This window comes from Artemia sp. Qi Xiang Cuo, chromosome 4 (assembly GCF_049724085.1).
Source record: "Artemia sp. Qi Xiang Cuo chromosome 4, ASM4972408v1, whole genome shotgun sequence".
NCBI classification, from domain to species: Eukaryota; Metazoa; Arthropoda; class Branchiopoda; order Anostraca; family Artemiidae; genus Artemia; species Artemia sp. Qi Xiang Cuo.
Window position 1 is genome coordinate 27,045,868 of NC_142797.1, and position 22,332 is coordinate 27,068,199.

The window sequence follows — 22,332 nt, forward strand, 5'->3', positions numbered from 1 at the left end:
GGTTTGATGTGAGTGACAAACTTTATTTTACTTAGCATAATTTTTCTTTTTTTGAAAAGCGAATGCGTTTAGAACTAATCCTATTTCTTGAAAGCATTGTTTTGGTATGCAAAAATTAAGTTTTAGTGTGAAGAGTGGGGAGGGGAAGGGCTGTTAACCTTCTCATATTAATAAAAATTCTGAATGTGAGAGCAACAACGAACAGAGATTATATAAAAAAATTCAAGTGAAAGTAAATAGCAAGATCAGAACAGAGAGTGAACACGAATTATCCTGTATATGATTTGTTTTCGTTTCCCTCAGCTCCATATGATTTTATTTTTCCCTAATACTTAAAAAACTCATACATTAGCACAATTTTACTTGATAATTGTATCTTAAATTGTTGTTTAGTTGCATGAAATTCTAGAAAAAAGTTGCTCGTTTCGAGTTCGAATCGGCTATTTATTCTAATTTCTGTTCTTTTGAGTTTCATTTATTTATTGATAGCGATTCGTGGTAGTTTCACACTTGGATGATTACTTGACTTCATTTCTGCCCATTTTTGCTTAATGTAGCTGTTTACTTTTCTTTGAAAAACTTGTATTGTGGAAAACGTTTTTTTTAGATGATTTTTTTGTGTTGATCCCTCCATAGAACAATTCTCTGTTTATTTGCATCTGGTTTAAAAAATGGAATTTTCAAGTAATCGGCAGATACAAGACATAATTCCATCTTAGCTACATTTGTTGTACACTAAAATGCTTTCAATAAAGCACTAGTTAAACTTTAGGATAAAGAACGGGCGTCCGAGGGGTGATAGCCCTTATCATATGTAAGATAATTTCTGGTCTCTTAAAATTGTAATACTTATCTTTACTCCTACTTCAAAAAACTTCTTTTTTCTCTAAATTTTATTATTAACGAGGAGGGAATTGGGCCAAGGAGGATGTATTTGAGATTTTGATAATTCTTCCATTTAATTATCAACTAGTTCAGTGACAAGTTGTATGCAGGGATGGGACAGCATTTCAATCAGGCCAAATCGTTTTCAAACATTGGTTTGAGAAGCCATTCCTTATTGCTTTGACCACGAGGGCCGGGTCCATGACAAAACTTCACTGACTGACTTAAGTTTCCAAATCTCATTGTTGAAATTGAAAACATAGCTCCAGACAAAAAAAAAACACTGATTTGAACTGTAATCGTTGGTCCAAATAATAGCAAATCTTACATTAATGTGTCTCTAGAGGGGGCAGATTGCTGTTCAATAATCTTCAGAAGCTCAGACAAGGAAAATTATCGAAAAGTACATTATTAGTGTTTGAAAAAGTATATATGGTGATACATGTGTATTTAAAAAAAAATCAAACTTATTCTACATGGGGCACAGTTTTCGTTTCTTTAAGGGGTTGAGGTTAACTTTAATGAGTTTTAGCTAGTTCTCTCGTACTTAAAGAGGATATTGTGCAATTTTGTATTATCTATTCTTAATTTTTTGTAGGGTGATCCAACACTCAAAGGAGTTTTTCTTTTTTCAATGAGATTCCATGCAGCCCTATCTCGACCACTGTAAACTTTTTTAGCTTGGGTGGCCAAACTATTTAGAATTGGTTGGGTGGCCTTGCCACAACTTGTAGAGCTGGAGTAAGAGATCTGAATAAACGACACGAAGCTAAATGACTACACCTACTTCCCTGGATATCTTTGGAGAGCCATTTAATTTCTCCTGTTTTGTGCTGGTGCTAGAGATTTTCTGATTCAGTGAAGCTTAAATCATTGGAAAATGTGGATTTTGATTCTTTGGATAAACAGAGCAGAATTTTCGTTTTAAAGTTCAGGAAAGGGCTGTCTTTAAAATTATTGTCGCATAACTGCTTTGAAACATCACAAACAGGCTCAAAGGATATATCGTCTGAGCAATTTGCTACCCGCCATTACTGAAAACCTTGCTATCCCAGAATGTATATTTTGTATGCTGTATATATAATGAATAGAGATTGCTTTGCTTAATAATTAGTAATAGGTTAAACTTTTTCTTTATTCTAAACTAGCCTCTTGATAGTTTTTCAAATTGTTTGTACATTTGAGATACCCAACCAATTTTTACCAAAATTACATTGAGTGTCTCCTGTAGGGGTGGGGTAATTTACTAACGTGTCTTTTGTCTTTGAGACGGTCTGCCGACGCTGAAACGTGCAAAATGTTTTTTAAGGTATCAAATAGCCTTAAGGGGCACAGGTCCCGAGCTCCACCTACCCTGTCAAGAAGTTGAAGCCTGTGATATTATTACAGCTACAACACGATGAACATTCAAATTATCATTTTCGAGAAAGCTGATAGCCAGAAGCCTTGATAAACTACAGATCCGTATATTAGGCGCAAATAATAAATATATTCTCAACTTTTTTAAATTGTTTTCAAAATGAACTAAAATGTAGAAAATTTTTTTCTTCTCGATAATCTATGATTATAAGTGAAAATGAGGGGCGCAAAATGGATTGCGCCTCTCGTTTCCACTTTTATTCATAGATTCTCGAGTAAAAATTATTTTCTACTTTTTACTCATTTGGAAAACGAGTTTTAAAAAATTATGTAATTATTATTTTCTAATTTAGTCTTCTCTGATACAAAAATTTGTCTTACTAAGATCCGAACATAACTTACCACAATCACAAGCAAGTGTTCTTACGCCTGCACTATTAACTCCTGATATTGTTTATTTATATTTGTTTTGCTATGCCAAATTTCCATTTTTGCTGTTTTTTTTATATAAGGGGGAGTATTCAGGAGGGGGGACTTTCAATGCAGTTTTATTGCGAGGTCTTCGGATATGCTGATATAATTTGGAATTAATTGCACATTTGGAACGGTCAAAAAATAGTTTACAGATTTTGCGAATTTATGTTCACGAACGAAATTACGTGAAGACATTGCAAAAATATAAGCCCTTGAGTTGATAAAAACGAGCTTAAAAAACTGCACATCGCCACTTCCCTGGAAGTGTGATTAACTCTTGCTCATAATTGAGAACACTAGATCCTTAAGTAGAATAAATTCTACCTTTTTTTTTTTTTTTTTTTTTTTTTTTTTTTTTTTTTTTTTTTTTTTTTTTTAGTTTAGGTCAGGTACATAAACGTATATTTTATGAACCCATATTTTGAATTAGGTTCTGAAAGCAGTAAACGAGGAGCAGGGGTGAATCTCCAGTATTTATATTGGGGGGAGGAGGGGCAAGAGGGGTTCATACCTGGATAGTCAAAGGACATGGGATGTATAATACTTTTTTCTCCCCATTATTGGGGGGGGGGAGAACTAACCCCCCTTGACATCCCCAAACGACGCCCCTGACGAGGAGTCAAGCCATTAGTCGTGCTATAGTTATCCATTTGAACTTTCTTCAAATACAAACCACCTGAGTTATGATTTTAAGGCCTACAAAAGATTTCGAAGACAGTATTCCAGAAGCCTGTTGGCCTATAACAATCAATTTGATTTTTTCTCAGATGTGTACCACCTGAGTTTTAACTTCGGAGTTTGAAGGATCTTTGAATTGTCTTTAATTTCTCATTGGGCCTATCCTGCTCAAAAATACAAATCACCTGAGTTATGATTTTAAGTCCTACAAGAGATTTCGAAGACAGTATTCCAGAAGCCAGTTGGCCTATAACAATCAATTTGATTTTTTCTCAGATGTGTACCACCTGAGTTTTAACTTCGGAGTTTGATGGATCTTTGAATTGTCTTTAATTTCTCATTGGGCCTATCTTGCTCAAAGTGACCAAGCGTTCGCGAGTGAAGGTCCATCAACTCAATGATAGGATACGTGCGTTATACCAGGCGTAGGTTGATCCTGGAAATATAACCCAAATTCCGTCCCTAAAATGAACTCTGTCCCCTTCCTAACAGGTCTCCTTGTAGCATTACAGTCTTTTCTCCATGCCCATTGACCTTGAAACAGGTTTCGCTTCACGGAGTAGCTGGCTTCACTGCAGAAATGTATTTCCTTTGACTCCTCTTCCTTCTTTGCCAAACAACCTGGGAACAACCACCGAAGTGCTCGTCTGCCTTGATCAATTTAAAAAATTCTTTGCTATGTTATCTAGAATTTTCATTTTTTTTTTTTGACTTGCTGAAGAGGGATTTCATTTGCGTACCGATGTTAAATAATCTTAACTCATCTGCAACATTAAAAGCCGGCATCACGCTTGGGCGCTCTAGTGAATATTTCATTCATTAGCCTAAGTATTTTGCACTGAAAAATGGTAGGCTATGGAATAATATTTCCAAATTATAAAGTCTTGATACCTTTAATAGAAGGTCACATAGTATAAACAATTATCAATGGAAAGTCTTCTAAGCAAGGGTAGTTCAGAAGTTTTTGAGGTAGGCCTAGCCTGGTGCCTAGGTTAATTTTGTTGCAAAATTCTTTTTATGAACTAAACAATTGATAATAACATAAGATTAGCACCATTTGATCCCCTGCTCTGTCAATTTATCCTGTATGAGATTCCATAACTGACACAGGGACAAGGTGAATACTTGGTAAAACTTCTCCAAATCATATTATTGACTTAGCTACAAATAAAGTAAATAAACCACTTGATGCCTTTTTTTATGCTCTTTCCAAATATAATAATCATTTTTGTCTGAAATGAATTTTACCCCCACCCCTGTATAGGCCTATACCAATTAAGGGTATATATTTGCACATTAGAGGCAAATTTTATGGTCAATATATACCAAATCATATTATTGAGTTAGGACTAAAGTGAATACACCATTTGATGCCTTTTTTTATGCTGTTAACAAATATAATAAGAATTTATATTGGAAACGAATATCAGCCCCCCCCCCTCTCTCTGCCCATTCAGGGGTAGGTTGGGTTAGGTAGGCCTATAGCCTATATAGGGGGGGCTGAAATTCATTTCCAATAGAAATGCTTATTATAGGATATTTGTAATCAGCATAAAAAAAGGCATTGAATGGTGTATTCACTTTATTTGAAACTCAATAATATGATTTGGTATACCTATATTGACCAATTTTATTTCTGATGTAAATGGAAGGTAAGTTTAAACTTTACCCCACCCCCCTAATGTACAAATATACACCCTGAATTGATATATAGAGGTGAGGGTAAAGTTCATTTCCAACAAAAATGATTATTATAGTTGGAAAGAGCATAAAAAAGGCATCAAGTGGTATATTCACTTTATTTGTAATTCAATAATATGATTTGGTAAAAATTTACCAAATACAATAGCCTAGGCCAGACTAATTCAGTTCCTTTTTCTGTGCTTTCCAACAAAGACTAAGAACAGCAGCAGCAAAGTTGCAGAATTTGGACTAGCCTATTAAGAAGGAAACATGTTAAGAAAACAATTCATACTCCATAATGTGCAGAATAATTGTAGGTGACACATTTTTACTCCAGCCCACCATACTTTGCCCCCCCCCTCCAAATGTGCAAATATATGGCCCAAGCAATATACCTCTGATGTGTCTGTTCTTCAATATACCTGTAAATGAGGTCAACTAGGCTATGATGGAACAAGAACCAGAAAAAATGAAAGTGCATGAAAAATTGTGGCAGTTTGCACCACAATTTCTCTGATGCTGCTAAAATTCTTTGTTTGGTTCAATAAAGACCATGACAGTACTGGTATGTCATATACAGAAATTTTGAACTTGATCAGTAAACACAGCAGTTTTTCAGACTCCTGCCATGATTTTACAGATAGTGCCACAACTTTTTATTTGGTTAAATAATCAGTATTAAAATAGTGACATGATATGAACCAAAATCTAAATCTTGGTTGGTAAATGGAGAGGTTTTACTGACTTGTGTAGTGATTTTATGTATTGTATTCAAAACAGATTATGCTTATTATATTGACAAAAAAAAAGTTGGTTAAAATGACCAGTCAGTAAAATCTCTTGCCAAACCCTCCCCCCCCCCCAAAAAAATAGTTAGTAACCCTGATTCTAGATCTTTACCACAGTAGCTCTCTAGAAGGAGATATGCTAGAAGAAAAAAAAAAGATAAATATGAAAAAAAAAGAGTTTAAAGGTAAATATTAAGAAGTTTAAATCACTAGCTTACAGTAAAAGACCACTTTACTTTGGTATTCTGGAAAAATAGAGATGGGTTTTTGGACCACCCCTATTTTACTATGGCATGACTCAATTTGAGGGTAGAAACAAGAGCCCTGCCTTTTTGGTGAATTTTTTATCAATAATTTGCCAGCATAAATTAAAAATCTGGTCTGTGTTTTGACAAGCAATTGAAAAGAGAAAAATTTAATATTTGTGATTTATAGAATAAATATCAAGCAATAAAGGCTACAGTTTTACAATCAGAAGAAAATCACCTTTCTGTTAATATGTTAATAAAACTGAAATGCTGAAAGAATATATACATCAAAATAGGATAATTGGTATTTCCAGAAAAGGTCCTTGTAGGTAAGTCAATAAACTAATAATTTCAAGTGTTTGGTCATAATGATTTTAATAATAACCATATTGATACATAGTTCAGATTTTTAGCTATTCATTCATATATACAATTCTTCTCAATTCATCTTTAGTAACAAGGTGTTAGGGTTTTAGTTTTACAAAATTTTGCTCAATTGGATACTGGTTTTTTACCCTAGGGATAGGCTAAAGTGAACATATCATTTGATACCTTTTTTATGCTCTTTCCAAGTCTAAATAGTTGTTTACATAGTAACTATATAATGTTACTATAGTATGTTAAATAGTTACTAAATCTAATAGGTGTTTTACATAGAATTTCAATTTTAAGACCTTTATGCACTCTCTCAAAGATGATACCCTTTTTTTCTCATTTTTGGCTATATAAAATGGTCAAAAAACTTTTCTTACTTCTATAAGTAGAATAATTGTATTTAATACATTTTGACTACAGTTCCACTATACTTTACCCCCCCCCCCCTCATGTGCAAATATATACCCCAAATTATATTTTTCCTATGTGTTTTCTGATTCTTGATTTTGTCACAGTTGATTCAATTTATGGGTAAGTTAGTTTAAATAAGAGATATACTAACAGCTTAATGTTAACACTGCAATTCTTTAAAGATTTTTAAATAGTTTATACAATTAGAGCATGATGAATCAATGTATGTGGATTGTATAATTCTAAAAAAATGGAATTATAATCAAATAGCAAGTTCTTAACCATTATTTTAACCCTTTTCTATTGCAAAAATTAGAGAATAAAGTATCATCTTCAAGGGTCCATAAAGGGCTTAAAATTGAATTTCCAAGTAAGATGACTACTATATTCAGATAGAGCATAAGCAAAGGCATTGATTGATATGTTTGTCTGATTTGTAAATCAGTAATCTGAACTTTTCCATATTTACAGAGAAGTGTTACCTTAATTTGCACTTTGGAGCAAAATAAAATCCATGCTGGATCTGTTCTGCTCTGTGTTAATGATGTTAATTTGGAACATCACTGTGAGATGGGCCCAGCAATATTGCATTAGTTGGCAGCTGAGAGGGATGGACTGTCCTACTTATATTTCCATGGCTTTTTGTTCCATTCTTTGTCAAGTCTTGACTTAAAGGAGGCACTAGTGGGTGCAGTCACAGTTTTGTCTTGGAGGTTGTTCCAGTTGTTGGAAATATGCTCATTAAAAAAGTTTTGGCATATTCTGGTCTTCACTCTTTGCTTTGCTAGCTTCTGTGAGTGTCCTCTAGTTTTGTGTTGACGTGTAGGTTTTGTGAGAAGGGTGTTTTTTGGTTGACTGTTATGGTTGTAGGTCAGCATCATATCACATCTGTGATGTCTGAAAACCAGCATTGGTAGTTTTAGGTGCTCCAGTCTCTTATCATACAGCATATTTTGTAGACTCGTGATGCATTTGGTTGTATGTCTTTGAACTCCTTCAGTTATTCTGGTATCATGCTTGTAGGAGGGGGAGGGGGATTATGTCCTACTTGAGAGTTATAGGGGGGGGGATGAATTGTCAAAAACAAACAGAAGCATATAAATTAGTAATCTAAATATATCTTTTTTTTGTTCTAGCTTATGTCCCTTTGAGAGTTATAGGGAGGGGGGGGGGGGAGCTGTGGATGAATTGTCAAAAGCACAAACAGAACCATAAAAATGAGCATAAAATTTGTTATATAAGTATTTTGTTGTAGGTTGCGCCCTGCTATTCTTAGCCTTTATTCCTTTCCAAATTCAGGCAATTCTCAATAACTCAAAGTTCTCAAAATCTTGAACTATTTTCAATCCCCTTGGAAAAACCTGTCAAGTCAAAGAAAAAACATGCATAACTCAAAATGATTTTGCAGTTATATTTCACCTCTGTAAGTCAAAGTGACCCAAGAGTTACCTCTATAACTGGAAATTTAGTGGATAAGTCAAATTTAATTGTCACTTTAGTCCCATAAGTTGAAGTTTTCCTCTTTATCTTGAAGTTTGAGGACCCAATCATTAGAAAAAAGCTAAATCTCTAGGGCACAATAATTTAAGGGCATTAGCAGTTGGATTGAGAATATTAAAAAGAGGTACAATAATATTTCTAATGCTGATGAAACAGCTTTGTACTTCTAGTTCCTCCCTGATAAAACTTATCAATTTAAAGATGAAAAATGTCATGGTGGCAAACATAACAAGGAAGGCTTACAGAAGGGTTACAATTTTGCTAGCCACCATAATGACAGATCAACCAACTTGGGGCCTTTCATTATTGGTAAAGTGAAAATTCTGCTTTAAAGGAATAAAGTCTCTACCCATCAAATGCATGTCAAATAAAAGGGTTAGGATGAATATTCAGGTATTTTCCTCATGGCTGACTGAAAATAAAACTATGGGCAAAAAGAAATGCCAAATTCTGTTCTCTATTAACAATTGCACAACACACATTGGGTTAATTTTAAGTTTTTGCCAGTCAAAACAATGTCTTAATTACAGCCAGTAGTTGGTTGTGTAATAAAAAACTTCAAGGCAATATCAACCTATTAGAGGCCATGCAATTTGCCAACAAATGTTGGGACAACATAACAAGCAAAACAATGGCCAACTGCTTTAAGTTCTGTGGATTCAGACTTCAAGAAAATTGAGCTGAAACAGAAAATGGGCCACAAGTAGAAGAACATCCTGAAGTGGGACTACCAAACAATAACATTGTTTTTCATTGTTTCAATAACAAGTACTTTTCTAAAATTTATCACAGAATTTGTTCTGGAACAAATGGACTAAACTTTCTTGCATTCTTGTATCAGTTTCCTAATTCAAGTGGTTCTGTTTGCCTGTCCCCTCTTTGCAGGTATTGTATTATGAATGATGAAACAATTGACCACTGCCTATTTGAATGTAATATGCTGACGTCTGCACAGTATACCTTGCATTGTAAACTGTTAAAGTGCTTCAAACACCACAAAATCTCACTATCAGCCAAGAGCCTAGCCGACTATTCCTGCACACAGAGCACAGAAATCGATATCTATCATCTTATATTTGAACTCCTTGAGTTGAAAGATCTACTGAAAGATATTTGAGAATATATAATAAATAAGAGACAATCAAACCAGTAGCTCTGTAGCCCACAGAGTGAAGCAAAAGGAAAAGGGCTAAATAGTATCAACTGAAAAGCCCGCCTGCTGTGAAATAGAAGAAGAAGAAGACATTGAACCTTGGTGGAATGAGATTTCCCCTCCTCCTGTCCAAGATTATCCTCCCCAAAACTTAGGAATTTACCTCAAAATTTCTCCTAATACCCCTTTTGAAATAACAAAGATTACTACCATAAGGGTTGCAATTTTCGAAATGCTAAAATCAATGTTTTCTCTTAACATTCACCATGATGGATCTTTGCTAATAGCTGTCCAAGATCAGAAATCAGCAGATATAATACTTAATCTAAAATCTCTTCTGAATACCCCAATCAATTCATCTAAATGGAACCCAAAACAATCCCCAACAAAATAGTAGTATATAATGTTCCCCTAGAATCACCAATTCAGGAATTAAAAGATGGGCTCTCAGATAGGGCTGGTAATACAATCCCTGTAGAAGATGTCACTCAACTCGGTAAACCCAACTCTAATGGATTAAAAACAAGTAGATCTTTCTTATTAACACTGAAAGAAAAAATTAATATCCCAGAAAGGTTATTCCTATTTGGGCAAATCAAACCACACAAGGAATGCAAGCCAAAGCCTATCCAGTGTCTGAAACTGGGACACACAACAAATAAATGCAATGAAATTCTCCTAGCCTGTTGTAATTGTAAAGGCTCCCATCCTAAAGAGTTGAAAACTTGCAACAACACTCAGCCTACATGTATCAATTGTAAAGGCCCACATGAATCCACCAATAAATCACAATGCCCTGCATATAAGAAAAGAGCACTAACACTCCAAATAGCAACAGAAAAGGCCATTTCATACCCTTTTGCAGCTATGGAAGCAAATGCTGCCCAATGACACCAAATAAAACCTATATTGAAATCAAATAAAACTCCCAAGTCAAACACTCCGAATGCATAAAGTACTCCTTACAAAACACCATCCTTTAAGCCCCCCAGCTCATATCTCAAAATCAGAAAGAATCACCAAGCCAACAAGCCTCCTTGCCTAGTGAGATGAGGTTGGCCTGGCACCCCCTCCCAACAAGAAACAAACCAGAAACACTACTAGGAATTAATCCCTTAACTGACAAACTGGAAGCACAACCAAACATGCAAACCCCAAATATATGCTTATTCATTCTAAACTGCAATGCAGTTCAGGCCATGAATATACAACAACAACAGAAAACAAAAATCATTGCTGAATTGGCAAAATCTACATCCCTAATAATATGCTCATTCAAGCAAAAAAAGATCTTGCTCTACTATTAACAAAGCTGAACATTGATACACAGTCATATGAAAAATAAATCAACAACACAACATACATCAATACTCCAGTGGAATGTAAGATCACTTACAGAAAATAAGTTAAATGAACTAATATCTTTTATGAATAGTAATTCCATCCATATTGCTTGCCTCCAAGAAACTCATTTAACCCAAAATCAACAAATTAAGTCTCTGGGATGCACTATCCTGAGAAAGAATAGATCATCAGAGAGAAAAGGAGGTGGAGTAGCTTTAATAGCCTAGTTAAAAATAATATAAAATTCTGTGGCATCAACTTGCCAGATTTTGTAGATGATGTTGATGCAATTGGTATCAGTGTTTGGCTGAATAATACAAAAACTTACATAATAAGCTTTTATAACCCTAATGGCCAAACTACAGATGCCATGGATTTCTTCAGTTATATAAATACTTCTTATATGTTGAAAAATATCATTATTTGTGGAGACTTTAAATGCCCACAGCCTTTTGCAGGGGAATAAACCAGCAAATAAAGCTGGTAAGTTCATTGAGCATATGACTTCAAATAAAAATGAATTAGCTGTTGCTACCCCTCCAAACCTGAATACATATTTCAACCTCAAAAGTGACAGTTTTTCTACAATTGACCTACAAATTGTGTCTTAAAATATTTTGAATAAAATTGATAGTCTGTGTACTGACCACTTTGCCATAGTTTGCTCCCTAAATGAACCTGCTGAAACCCTATCACATACCTCCAAATATATCAACTCTAAAGCAAATTGGCCTATGTTCCAAAATAAGCTAAATGATGAAATAACAAGTTTCACCCAAAATTCATACATTTCAAACACAACAGCTGACACACATGCTGAAGTTTTGGCATCTTTACTAACAAATACAGCTAATCATGCTATCCCCAGGACAACACCCAGGAAAACCTTCCCTAAACATATTCCTAAAGCATGGTGGACAAATGAGTGACAAAATAAATGGAGAACAAAAAAGGCAGCTATGAGAACATTCTTAAAAAACCATTACCTACTACATATTTTAAAAAATTACAAGCAGAATATAATCTTAAAAAGACCATAATAAATGCCAAATATAACTACTGGATAAATTTTGTAAACAATTTCTCAAGTGAAACACATAAGCCAATTATACATAAATTCATAAGCCACATCTGTGGGAAAAAACTTCCCCCAACCCACTCCTGTATGAGCTTATACATAATAATACCCATTATGACAATGATAATGAAAAAGCTAAGCTATTTGCCACTCTTCTTGTTAATAAGTTAACATCAAATAATTGTAGCAAAATGCCCCCAATTCCTATGAACCCAAGTTACCAACCTTTCCCAGGATCCGAGGATATAACCAGCCCATTTTCAATCCAGGAAATGAACAATGCAATACATCATATTAGGACCAAGACTAGCAAAGGCTATGACACATAGCTGCATAATATACACCCTGCATGGATAAAGAATCTCGCCCCTCTTTACAAACATGAACTTCTAAATTGCTATAACCATGCTTGGGCTTCATCTATGTTCCCCAATATCTGGAAATGTTCATCCCTCCTACCAATCCTATAGAAAAATAAACCCAAAAATAACCCTGAGTCCTATAGGCCCATAATGATTACTCCTGTGATGGGGAAAATAATGGAGCAAATGATCTATTACCAACTCCTCTGGTTTGTTGAAAAAAATAATATGATCCCTCACACTCAAACTGGCTTCAGGAAACACCATTCCTCAACAGATGCTTTCATATTGTTAACAAATGCAATAAATGAATCATTCTCAAAAAATAATGTCCTAGTTGCAGCTTTCCTAGATTTTGAAGGGGCATATGACAATGTGAACCACCAAATCCTTTTAATTAAGCTTGCAAGCCTTGGACTACCGCCCAAGCTAGTATCTTTTATAAAATCTTTCATAGAATTGCGAAGTTTCATTGTTTGTGTAGGTTCAGCCTCTTCACCCCAAAAGATAATAACCAATGGCCTTCCTCAGGGAGTAGTCCTGAGCTGCCTCCTTTTTGCCCTGTATCTCTGGGACATGAACCTCCCCCACACGTATCTACAATATGCTGAGGATCTGGTACTATGGTCATCTGGCAACACATTTGAGATTGCACAGTCAAAGCTACAAAAGTCACTTTTCCAATTCGAAAAATTTTCTCAACATTCAGATTTACCCATTGCACCCATCAAGTCAAAAATAGTCCAATTTCATCAAAAGCAAATTTAAGGGAATATAAGATTAACTCTAAATGGAACAACTATTCCAGAATATAAGCATATTATCTGCCTAGGTCTCATGCTATACCAAAAACTTAATATCCACCTCCACATTTCAAACACAATAATAAAATGCTATAGAAAAATAATCATACTAAAAAGACTTCTTTCTACACCCTGGGGCTGTAAGGAGAAAACCTTACTCCAGTTTTATAAATCACATATAAGACCCCATATTGACTATGGGCTCATCGACTATGGTGCATGTGCAAAGACCCAGATGCAAAAAATTGAAACAATACAAAACAATATAATATGTCTCATATTTGGTCTTAGGAAACCCACAAGCACCAAGTTTCTGCTTATGGAGAGTGGATTAACATCAATAAGGGAGAGACACAGCTTTCTCTTGACAAAACATCTTACAAAACTTGAATCAAATACTTCACAAACCCTGCATATTTGGCTGTGAAATCCAGCCCTGTATAAAGGCATTACAGATGAGTATGGCAATATGCAGAAGACGTTTCTTGTACTAGCAGTCTATTACAACTATTTTTCCCCAATCCCTTCCACGGAATTGGTCAATCCCCAAAATAAATACTGATTTCTCAAAGGGGACTAAAGATTTAACCCCCATTGCTTTTGTCCAGAAGAAAATTTGCTGAACTTAATACAATTACTTATAAAAACTATTTCCAAATATTTGTTGATTGGTCCAAAATGAACGAGAAGGTAGCAAGTGGTGCCTTGCTTCCTCACCTGAAAATTGCAATGGGTGAGAGATTGTATAATAATGTATTTATAATGTCTGCAGAGTTGAGTGCCATAATCATGGCATTAGAACACCTAATGCAAAATAAACCCTTGATTGCTAATTCAAATAATATTATAGTTTATTCTGACTCTTCATCAAGCCTTGAGTTGCTGTCTTCAGCTCCTCAGTATAAGCTGGATATTGACACTTATCATTGTCTTAGTATTATTGACAATCTTGCTTCAAGTGGAATAAGAACTTATCTTCAGTATATTCCTCGCCACTCTAGTATAAGTGGTAATCATCAGGTTGATGAAATAGCAAAAAATGCAATAAATATTGACCAGCCAAGTGGAAGACCAATCCCCATTAGAGATATTTACCAATGGAGACTATCAAATACTATGTTTAATAAGAAAAATCCTACTCTTTCCCCCTTTCCCAATAACTACTTTTCTAAAATTTATCAGAGAATTTTTTCTGGAACAAATGGACTAAACTTTCTTGCATTCTTCTATCAGTTTCCTAATTCAAGTGGCTCAGTTCCCCTGTCCCCTCTTTGCAGGTATTGTATTATGAATAATGAAACAATTGACCACTGCCTATTTGAATGTAATATGCTGACGTCTGCACAGCATACCTTGCATTGTAAACTGTTAAAGTGCTTCAAACACCACAAAATCTCACTATCAGCCAAGAGCCTAGTTGACTATACATGCACACAGCACAGAAATCGATATCCATCATCTTATATTTGAACTCCTTGAGTCGAAAGATCTACTGAAAGATATCTGAGAATATCTAATAAATAAGAGACAACCAAGCCAGTAGCTCTGTAGCCCACAGAGTGAAGCAAAAGGAAAAGAGCTAAATAATATCAACTGAAAAGCCCGCCTGCTGTGAAATAGAAGAAGAAGAAGAGATGAAAATGCATTTGTCATCAGACAAGATGCTAATATTTGAAGAATTTACACTTATTGACAAGGGGGTAGCAGTATTCAGCATATTAACTGATGAAGAAATGATAAAATCCCTTACTATTGATGAGGATGCTCCTTCTTACAAGGAAGATAAGCCAGTGGAAATTACACCTAAAGAAGCCAGAGCTGCAGTTTTTATTACATCTTTGTTTTTTGGGGAAAAAAAACAATACTATTCTAGATAATATTTTTTCTGAGGTTTTGAAGATATACACAGAAGAAGATTGTAAACTTTTTTATGCACTGAGTTTAGTATATGCACTGTACTGCTTAGTGTGATGGTGTATATGAGTATTTTTATTAATATGTTATGTTACTTGATTTTATATTAATGCAGTAATAAAGTTAATTTTAACACTAGTAGCTGTAGAGAATATTTTTTTTTTTTACCTTTGTAGCTCAAATTTTTGTTTAGTTTACCTCTATAATTTGTTGCCTTTATAAGTGAAATTTTATGCAGAAGGACTGCATATTCTAACCACACAATTATAAATTATAAAAAAAGATTAGAGAAACCAAAGAAGTTCATAAAAAACTCTATAGAAAGAAACTGAAGAATTTAGTTTAGATTTATTTGTGTATTTTTTATACTTTTGTATGCAAAACTGAGCCACTACTCAGATCCATATGATGGGGAGAAAGTTATGTATGGACCTTTACTAAGTTTGTCCCTTGTGATGAAATATATACAAGAAGCAATTTTGCAAGGTATTTCATACTCTAAAAAGTCATCTTTAAACTGTCTTCCCCTTAAACTTTTCCCAATTTTGATTGTGTAGATATTATCCAAACCCTGTATTATAAAAAGTAAGTGTTGTAGTTAAAGACTAAAGTTACAATTTCTCTGAATACAAAAGAAGAAATCATAAGAAAAATTAGTAGTTAATGACAAAATATTGAGGAAAGCATGGATATTGGAGCAAAGATCATCCCTTGCAAAAGTACAAAAGAAAATATAGCACAAAACAAAGTCTAGCCTGGTAAAATGACATAAAATAAACTGTTGCCTAAATAAAAAAAATATTTAACAGGGAAATGGCAGAGAAACAAGTGGACAAAACAATAATAGAAACAACAGAAAGCATGGAAAAAATATCCGTGCATACCTGCATACAGGGAAGTGGCTAGGAGGAATCCCCCTCCCCCAACCAAAATATTGATCCAGAGAATTCCAGTAGAAAAGTTGAAAAATAGGGGCATGCAAATGGAGGTTTTTCCATCTTGACCCCTAATCCCTCTTCCTGGTAAAAATTTTCTGATCCACCCCTAGTGTTGCCTGGCATGCACCATTGATAAACATATTTTTACAAATTTGTAGTGGCAAGGTGATGCTGAAAATATTTTGAGTTCTGATCCTAATCCTAATTTTACCTAAATATCTTGATTCCAATACAATACCCTATTCTGATTCAAGAAGTACTAACCTTTTAAAAAAGAAAAGTATTGTATTTATTGGTTCAGGAAATTTACTTGCTTTTTACACTTAAATGGGCCATCCCTTCTAGCTCTGTAGATGATTTACACTGTTTTTTCTTTATATTTGACAACTATTGAGATTCCAAGTATATGTCCTTGGAAACCCCCCCGCCCCACAAAGATGACAAATTTCTAGAATTGTTGACATAGTTTTGTTTTGTAGTCCTAGAGCAAGATTTTCTGAAGCATATTTACTACCCATCATAACTGGCCCCCAACTGCCTCCTACAAAATAGACACTACTCTGTAGATTTGTCCAAGTTGTATGTTCAAGCCTTGATTTCTCCAAATTCCCTGGAGCTCATAGTGATCCATCGTAGTCAGCATGGATATTTTGTTTGTCATTAAAAAGCTTTATGGATTAATTGATGGGACTCATCTTCTGATTCTTTTCAGTTGATAATTTAAAAATTGAACTAGGGCCATTTAAGCAAGAGTCTATGAAAATAAGACCTATCATTTGAAATAGGGGGCTATAAAGAGGGGTTTCTTTCTTTAGTTTCTATTTTGTTACTATCAGACTTTCTTGATTAAAGTGGGTGTGTTTTAGTTCTAGTGATTTACTTAGTAGTTTGGTATTACAAAAAAATTACTAGTCTATTCATTAAAGAATCCATTAATATGCTCTTCAACATTGGAATGCACAGGTGGTAGCAAAGCATTTGTTATATGAAAGACTAGGGAGAAATTCAACATTTTAGAGATTTCTCAAGAACTTACATCCAAACACTATCCCATGTACTCTTATTGTTAATTAAAGAATGAAAAAAGAAGATAATTAATAATGTTAGGTTGATAGAATAATTACATTTGGTAGTCTCATATATTCTGAGTTTTTTTCAAATGACACAAATAAATGCAAGCCAAAAAGGAACATTTTCATGTCAGTACAATAACATGTTAAAAATGAAGAAAAAACAAGATTTCCAACTTCTATCATAAGAGCTTTCTATATGTACAAAAAGTAAAATCTCAGTATCATTGAAAGCTGTCAAGAGTTTGTGGTTTGGTGTGAAATTTGACTAAAACATCAAAATTATTTTTCTTTTGTTGGTGAGTATGTCAGTCAAAGTGGGTGACACCACAGGGAACTCCCAAAGCAGCTTAATTACTGAAATGATAATTCCTTTGGACTGAATTTTATTATTTTTCAAGCAGGTATGATAGAACGTTTTAAGGGACTGCCCTTTCCTGAACTTTAAAAAGAAATTCCTGTTCCAATTAACCAAAAAATAGCAACAAAAAAACTTATGGTTCTACTCATATAAGTTTCATTAAAACTGAATCTTTCTATCCTCAGTTAAAAAAAGGGGGGGGGGGGATTGAATGATTTTTCTAAGCTTTCCAGACAAATTGGTGTCAGCTTTTAGTTTTCTGTTGTTTATTTATATCTATTGTCCAAACTTTACAAGTTAAAGCAGGACCACCCAGTCAATACCAAATAGTTGGCCACGCCAAATTAAAAGGTTATAATGGACAAAAAAGAGGATCCTTTAAGGTATCAGATCCCCCTGATAATGTTATGTTGATAGAATAGGTTCACTTGGTATGGTCAAATATCACAAGGTCTTTCAAATGACACAAATAAATACAAGCAGTAAATTTAAGAAGGATAAGAGAACATCCAAATGATCCCTGGAACATTGAGATTTCTGCAATTTATCCTCTAATATCTTATCTTTTTTGTATAATTTGCTGATTTTATGGATTTATGTCTTACTCCTAAATCCATAGGATAAAACCTTGCATACATACCCATACCTTATATTAAATCAAATCCCAAAAACGTTAGAAACAACGAATTCATCAGGAAATGTATCATCATAAAACTGAATAAAGATATTATCAGTTTCATTGATCAGGAGTTAGTTAACAATATAATTAGCACTAGATTTCAAATTTGCAACTGTCCAGACTCAGGGAATTTAAGAAATAGTTTTAATTCACTGTTCTGCCCAACCTTAGCTAATTTGGTTTTATTAGCTACATAAAAATGTTGCTCAGGCTGGGCTGTGAGCATCAGTGCTAAATATATAATATTTTCTTTTTGCTATAGTAATAATTAATAATAATAATTTATTTCTGACCCATTAATGTGGTGATAAAGGGGAGTAACAAAAATGGAAGAAAAAAGAATGCATAAAAAAGAAAAAACTATCCTATGACAATATTAATTATAAAGAACAACAAATGCAAATCATAACAATCGCCCAAGAGGATGAAAAGGACCTAACTGCATGCAAGCCTCTTCTTTTAACTTGCACTCCCAATTTATTATATGATGTCAATGTATCAGTTGCATTAAACATTCAAATAATCTTACAGTTTCTATACCAACAAGGTAGATACAAAAGATATTTACAATAACAGAAATGCAAAACTCTAATATGCTGCATATCACTAGTATTAAAAAATGGGTGCAAACCTGATAGAAAAAGAGTGGAATGGTCACAATATGTTGAATAGAGTTTAGCCTAGGCCTTACAAGAATGTCGGCCACAATTTGGGACAATTTTAACATAGCCTACTTTAAGCTTATTCTTAATATCTGCAAGCACACTAGCACGGATAGCTGAAACAGAAGAGCAGATAATAATCCTGAACCAATGCAACACAGGAACCAGATTAACTGAGAAAGAACCACAACTCAAATCACTTCTTGGGTTTTTTGCATTAAAAACTAAATATTCACATTTTTAAGCATTAAACATGAGGTCAATTTTTTCAAAAAGCTTAGAAACAAACTGGGTAGACTTAGCTAGGATGAATTTTGAACATCTAATAAGTAATAGATCATCTGTATAAGCAGTATAAGATAAATTAGTTAGGCCCATAAAACACAACAGAAAAATACAAGAAAACACAGGATGTAAACAACTATTAAAATGGTATGGTGACAACCCCCCTCCTTGCCTAAGTCCAGATCAAATAGGAAGATTACCAAAAAAGGTCTATCCTGACCAGAGTCAAACATATGAATTGGCATACCAAAAACGAAGGACATATATAACAGATGAATTCACTCCAAGTGGGGTAAGAGAATACCTTAGTTGGCTGTGACAAACCAAGTCAAAAGCTTTTGAAACATCTAACGCACATAAATGCATCCTATGTATGATTTAAACCCAAATTGATTCAACACATAATCAACTTTTGGAAGAATTTCAGGAAATTCTTCCAAAAGGAAATTCTTTACCGGCGTCCCAGGGGACCATAATTCCTTCTCTCCAGACTAACAGGACAGTAGTACAAGATCCACAGGCAAAGGCTGAAGCTCTTGCTAAGGCTTTTGCCGAATTCTCGAATCTAGACTACGACAGTAGAGAAGTGCCAAATTTCTCCGATGAAACCGACACTGTCCTGGAACGCGTGAATTTTTCTGCTCCCAAGATTCTTCGCATTCTGCAGCATTTTGATGTGACCAAAGCCACGGGTCCTGACAACATACCAAAGGTTGTCCTCAAGTCCTGCAGTGCCGAACTAGCTGGACCCTTGTCATTGCTTTTCCGGCTGTGCTTTTGCTCCAGAACCTTCCCACGAACATGGAAGTCCACCCATGTTATACCTACTCTAAAGCCAGAAGGTGATCCAAGTGTGGGCTCCTACAGGCCTATTAGCCTTCTCTCATGTGTTGGCAAAGTTTACAAGAGCGTCTCTAATAAAACACTTCATCACCTGGAATCAAATGACCTTCTAGGCGATCACCAATATGGATTCCGCCTGAAACACTCAACATTTGACTGCCTAGTGGCCCAGTATCAGGACTGGATAGAACTTCTGGCAATGGGATACAACATCAGGCTATTATCCTTCGACATTGCAAAAGCTTTTGACAGAGTATGGCACCGTGGCCTGCTAAAGAAACTCTATGTGTATGGTGTTTGTGGATGTCTGTTAAAAGTGATTGAGAGCTTTATTTCCGATCGGTCACAGCGGGTTGTTCTTGACGGGATTATTTCCCGCGAATATCCAGTGAAAGCAGGGGTACCCCAGGACACTGTCTTGGGACCCACGCTCTTCCTTATCTACATAAACGACATGGGAGACAACCTTGCAAACCCTCTGCATCACTTTGCCGACAATACCACAACACACTCAGCCGTCCCTAAACAACAAGACCCAACACAAGCCTCCCTTTCCCTACAGATGGATCTTTTGAAAATTGAAAAGTGGTCTGATGCATGGATGATCAACTTCAATACATCAAAAACAAAGGAGCTTCTAATTACCCAATCAAAGATGCCACATGAACACCCCAGTTTCATCTTCAAAAAGGATGCTATAAAGAGAGTCGACAAGCTTTGTCTACTGGGGGTTCATTTCTCCACTGATCTCTCTTGGAACAACCACCTTGATCGGGTGAGAACCTCCTGTGCAAGAAAGCTGGGAGTTACTCTTTGCTGCAAAAACCTTCTTCCATCAAGCTCGATCATCCCACTCTACAAGTCTTGCATCAGACCCATAGCTGAATATAGATGCCCGCTATATGCTGGTGCTCCAAAAACGCTGTTGGAACCACTTCAAAAGATCCAGAATAGGGCAAATAGGGCGGGCTGCGCCTCTACACAAGAATTGCTCCAGCCTCTAAATGAAAGGCTTGATGTAGCGTCAATGGCTGTTTTCTACAAGTACATGAATTCGCCTCCTTCAGACGAGCTCTCTCGAATTGTGCCGCCCTTTGTCCAGCTGACAAGGCAGACACAAAGGCACACAGCTCGGTCCAATTATTAAAGGAGGATACGCCAAAAACTGAGTACTTGAGGAACAGCTTCATCTGGCATTACACTTCTATCTGGAACGATCTTCCTGGGGATATTATCCCTGCAAATCCCTCGGTTGACACCTTCAAAAGAAGGTTCAATAGACATTTAAAACCTCGAGGCCATTGAACAAGGTAAATGAATAGCGGCATATCAGATACTTTGAAGTACCTGGCGCCGTGAATATTGGAATAAAAAAAAAAAGCAGGACATGTTCAAAAAGTTTGCTCAACAAACAAGCTACTGTAATAGGTCTATATGATGCGCAATTAGTTGGATCTTCCCCACGTTTAAGAATCAAAGTGACACTCCCATACAAAAAAGAATCAGGCATCAAAGACGTACACAAACAAATTTGAAATAATAACTGCAAATGATGATTCAATTATTTTGAATCAATATGAAGGTGAAAAACACTAATACCATCAATATCACATGATTTAGATTTTAAATTCTTAACACAACCGATCACATGGTCAGCAGAAACAGGAGGCACATGACCTTGGGAAATTCTTGCAGGTAACACATAAGAACAGAGGATAGCAAACTGAGAATGAGCTGCATAATTCATAATATTAAAAATCTTATTATGATGATTAATCCCAGAGGCATTAGGGATCCGATCAGCAGTAGGAGGTGAATCAAATTTCGCAACATTAATCACTTGTTTCCACTGACTAGAAGTCTGGAAATTTCGCACCATTGTACCTTACTTTAAAAAGATAACGTTTAAATTCCAGCTTTGTTTTCTGTTTAATGTCAAAAAGGTGACCCCTTAAAGGGTGGTCACACGCTACCCAAATTCTAAGCCACAACTTTGTATGATTTTTTACAATATTTAAACCAGGGTCAGGTTTCTATATTGAACTTCTTGTCTTAAGCTTAAAATGGCAAAGTGGGAAAGCCATTTCTTCAGCTTTTTTTCAGGCAGGATACAATCTAGCTATAATATATAATAAGCTGAACTCCAGCTTGTGCGGATATAACACTGGTACATAACAAATTAAATGGAACTTTTAATTGTAGATAAAAGAAGAGCAAGGGTTGATAGATGTAAAGTCCAATCCGCTTTATTCCAGTCTCTTTGGTTATCTGCTTTTGGTAATTAGTACATAAGGTTTGTTCAGCCCAAATCTTATTGATGGTGACAGTGGCTGAATATGGCAGATGTCATAATCACATTCATCCTGTTCAGTATGAATATTGCTAATAGAAACAGCACAGTGATCGATATCAGAAAATGAACCGCTATTATGTATGTAT

General features: G+C 35.1%; 1 protein-coding gene across 1 annotated transcript in view; it reads left to right on the top strand.

Annotated features, from left to right (window-relative positions):
• The first annotated feature begins 4,145 nt into the window (after positions 1 to 4,145).
• Positions 4,146 to 22,332, top strand: part of CCT2 (chaperonin containing TCP1 subunit 2) — a 52,686-nt gene continuing 34,499 nt past the window's right edge. The window contains exon 1 of the mRNA XM_089087475.1: positions 4,146 to 4,244. Coding sequence (XP_088943601.1) covers positions 4,242 to 4,244 — 3 coding nt within the window. The 5' untranslated portion in view covers positions 4,146 to 4,241. The remainder of the gene's footprint in view (positions 4,245 to 22,332) is intronic.